At 50.6% G+C, this 3,596-nt stretch overlaps 1 protein-coding gene across 1 annotated transcript in view; it reads left to right on the plus strand.

The window, feature by feature from the left end:
- The first annotated feature begins 221 nt into the window (after window positions 1–221).
- The window catches only part of ATP6AP1 (ATPase H+ transporting accessory protein 1), a 14,517-nt gene continuing 11,142 nt past the window's right edge, over window positions 222–3,596 (plus strand). The window contains exon 1 of the mRNA XM_075324606.1: window positions 222–367. Coding sequence (XP_075180721.1) covers window positions 258–367 — 110 coding nt within the window. The 5' untranslated portion in view covers window positions 222–257. The remainder of the gene's footprint in view (window positions 368–3,596) is intronic.

Consider the following 3,596-nt stretch of genomic DNA (forward strand, 5'->3'; position numbering starts at 1 on the left):
TGCAGCCCCGTTATTGTGAAGATTTGGGGTACACACACAGTGACTTCCAGATATCACTGCGCATGCTCCAGTTTTATTCCCCAAGCTCAACAGCGCATGCGTGCTATAAGATTCCTCTCCTCCAATCAGCATTCAGTACGTTTCTCCCGCCTCCCGGCCGCTCCCTGATTGACATTGGCGGCGTCCAATGATCTGATCCGTTGTCACCTGATCGGTGTTAGTCATGTGACGGTCTTCCCTGTGTGATCGGCAGGAAGATGGCGGATGGGATGGTCTTCGTGCCTCTGTGCTTCCTCCTTGTGCTGGGGGTGCCATGGCGCGCGGCCTCCTCCCACCAGGTGCCGGTGCTGCTGTGGTCCAGCGAGAGGTGAGAGCGGCGCTGAGCGCGGCCATTGTCTGTCATTGAGAGTCTCCCGTGCGTCTCCCTGCAGGAGCGCCTGCGACATGTCGTGTGCTGACGTCAGTATGTCAGGACTGTCACATGCAGGAGCGTCTGCATTGTATTATCTGTGCAAGTGGAGCTGTGTCGTGACGTCATCACAGGGCATTATACTCAGTATGTGGGGGTGTGACGTCATCACAGGGCATTATACTCAGTATATGGGGGTGTGACGTCATCTCAGGGCATTATACTCAGTATATGGGGGTGTGACGTCATCACAGGGCATTATACTCAGTATATGGGGGTGTGACGTCATCACAGGGCATTATACTCAGTATATGGGGGGTGTGACGTCATCACAGGGCATTATACTTACTACAAGGGGGTGTGACGTCATCACAGGGCATTATACGCAGTATATGGGGGTGTGACGTCATCACAGGGCATTATACGCAGTATATGGGGGTGTGACGTCATCACAGGGCATTATACTCAGTATATGGGGGTGTGACGTCATCACAGGGCATTATACGCAGTATATGGGGGTGTGACGTCATCACAGGGCATTATACTCAGTATATGGGGGTGTGACGTCATCACAGGGCATTATACGCAGTATATGGGGGTGTGACATCATCACAGGGCATTATACTCAGTATATGGGGGTGTGACATCATCACAGGGCATTATACTTACTACAAGGGGGTGTGACGTCATCACAGGGCATTATACTCATATGGGGGTGTGACGTCATCACAGGGCATTATACTCATATGGGGGTGTGACGTCATCACAGGGCATTATACTCATATGGGGGTGTGACGTCATCACAGGGCATTATACTCATATGGGGGTGTGACGTCATCACAGGGCATTATACTCATATGGGGGTGTGACGTCATCACAGGGCATTATACTCATATGGGGGTGTGACGTCATCACAGGGCATTATACGCAGTATATGGGGGTGTGACGTCATCACAGGGCATTATACGCAGTATATGGGGGTGTGACGTCATCACAGGGCATTATACGCAGTATATGGGGGTGTGACGTCATCACAGGGCATTATACGCAGTATATGGGGGTGTGACGTCATCACAGGGCATTATACGCAGTATATGGGGGTGTGACGTCATCACAGGGCATTATACTCAGTATATGGGGGTGTGACGTCATCACAGGGCATTATACGCAGTATATGGGGGTGTGACGTCATCACAGGGCATTATACGCAGTATATGGGGGTGTGACGTCATCACAGGGCATTATACTCAGTATATGGGGGTGTGACGTCATCACAGGGCATTATACGCAGTATATGGGGGTGTGACGTCATCACAGGGCATTATACTCAGTATATGGGGGTGTGACGTCATCACAGGGCATTATACTCAGTATATGGGGGTGTGACGTCATCACAGGGCATTATACTCAGTATATGGGGGTGTGACGTCATCTCAGGGCATTATACGCAGTATATGGGGGTGTGACGTCATCTCAGGGCATTATACTCAGTATATGGGGGTGTGACGTCATCTCAGGGCATTATACTCAGTATATGGGGGTGTGACGTCATCACGGCATTATACTCAGTATATGGGGGTGTGACGTCATCACGGCATTATACTCAGTATATGGGGGGTGTGACGTCATCACAGGGCATTATACTCAGTATATGGGGGTGTGACGTCATCACAGGGCATTATACGCAGTATATGGGGGTGTGACGTCATCACAGGGCATTATACGCAGTATATGGGGGTGTGACGTCATCACAGGGCATTATACGCAGTATATGGGGGTGTGACGTCATCACAGGGCATTATACTCAGTATATGGGGGTGTGACGTCATCACAGGGCATTATACTCAGTATATGGGGGTGTGACGTCATCACAGGGCATTATACTCAGTATATGGGGGTGTGACGTCATCTCAGGGCATTATACTCAGTATATGGGGGTGTGACGTCATCACGGCATTATACTCAGTATATGGGGGTGTGACGTCATCACAGGGCATTATACTCAGTATATGGGGGTGTGACGTCATCACAGGGCATTATACTCAGTATATGGGGGTGTGACGTCATCACAGGGCATTATACTCAGTATATGGGGGTGTGACGTCATCACAGGGCATTATACGCAGTATATGGGGGTGTGACGTCATCTCAGGGCATTATACTCAGTATATGGGGGTGTGACGTCATCTCAGGGCATTATACTCAGTATATGGGGGTGTGACGTCATCACAGGGCATTATACTCAGTATATGGGGGTGTGACGTCATCACAGGGCATTATACGCAGTATATGGGGGTGTGACGTCATCACAGGGCATTATACGCAGTATATGGGGGTGTGACGTCATCTCAGGGCATTATACTCAGTATATGGGGGTGTGACGTCATCACAGGGCATTATACTCAGTATATGGGGGTGTGACGTCATCACAGGGCATTATACGCAGTATATGGGGGTGTGACGTCATCACAGGGCATTATACGCAGTATATGGGGGTGTGACGTCATCACAGGGCATTATATGCAGTATATGGGGGTGTGACGTCATCTCAGGGCATTATACTCAGTATATGGGGGTGTGACGTCATCACGGCATTATACTCAGTATATGGGGGTGTGACGTCATCACGGCATTATACTCAGTATATGGGGGTGTGACGTCATCACGGCATTATACTCAGTATATGGGGGTGTGACGTCATCACAGGGCATTATACTCAGTATATGGGGGTGTGACGTCATCACAGGGCATTATACTCAGTATATGGGGGTGTGACGTCATCACAGGGCATTATACTTACTACAAGGGGATGTGACGTCATCACAGGGCACTATACTCAGTGTAGGGGTTATGATGTCATTGCGGCGCTCTATGCATACAGGGTGGTGACGTCTTCGTAGTGCTCGGTGTATGGGGGGTTGTGATGTCATCGCTGCGCTCTTTGCCCGGTGTATAGGGGGCTGTGATGTCATCGCTGCGCTCTTTGCCCGGTGTATAGGGGGCTGTGATGTCATCGCTGCGCTCTTTGCCCGGTGTATAGGGGGCTGTGATGTCATCGCTGCGCTCTTTGCCCGGTGTATAGGGGGCTGTGATGTCATCGCTGCGCTCTTTGCCCGGTGTATAGGGGGCTGTGATGTCATCGCTGCGCTCTTTGCCCGGTGTATAGGGGGCTGTGATGTCATCGTGG

Source organism: Anomaloglossus baeobatrachus, chromosome 9, assembly GCF_048569485.1.
Source record: "Anomaloglossus baeobatrachus isolate aAnoBae1 chromosome 9, aAnoBae1.hap1, whole genome shotgun sequence".
Taxonomy (NCBI): domain Eukaryota; kingdom Metazoa; phylum Chordata; class Amphibia; order Anura; family Aromobatidae; genus Anomaloglossus; species Anomaloglossus baeobatrachus.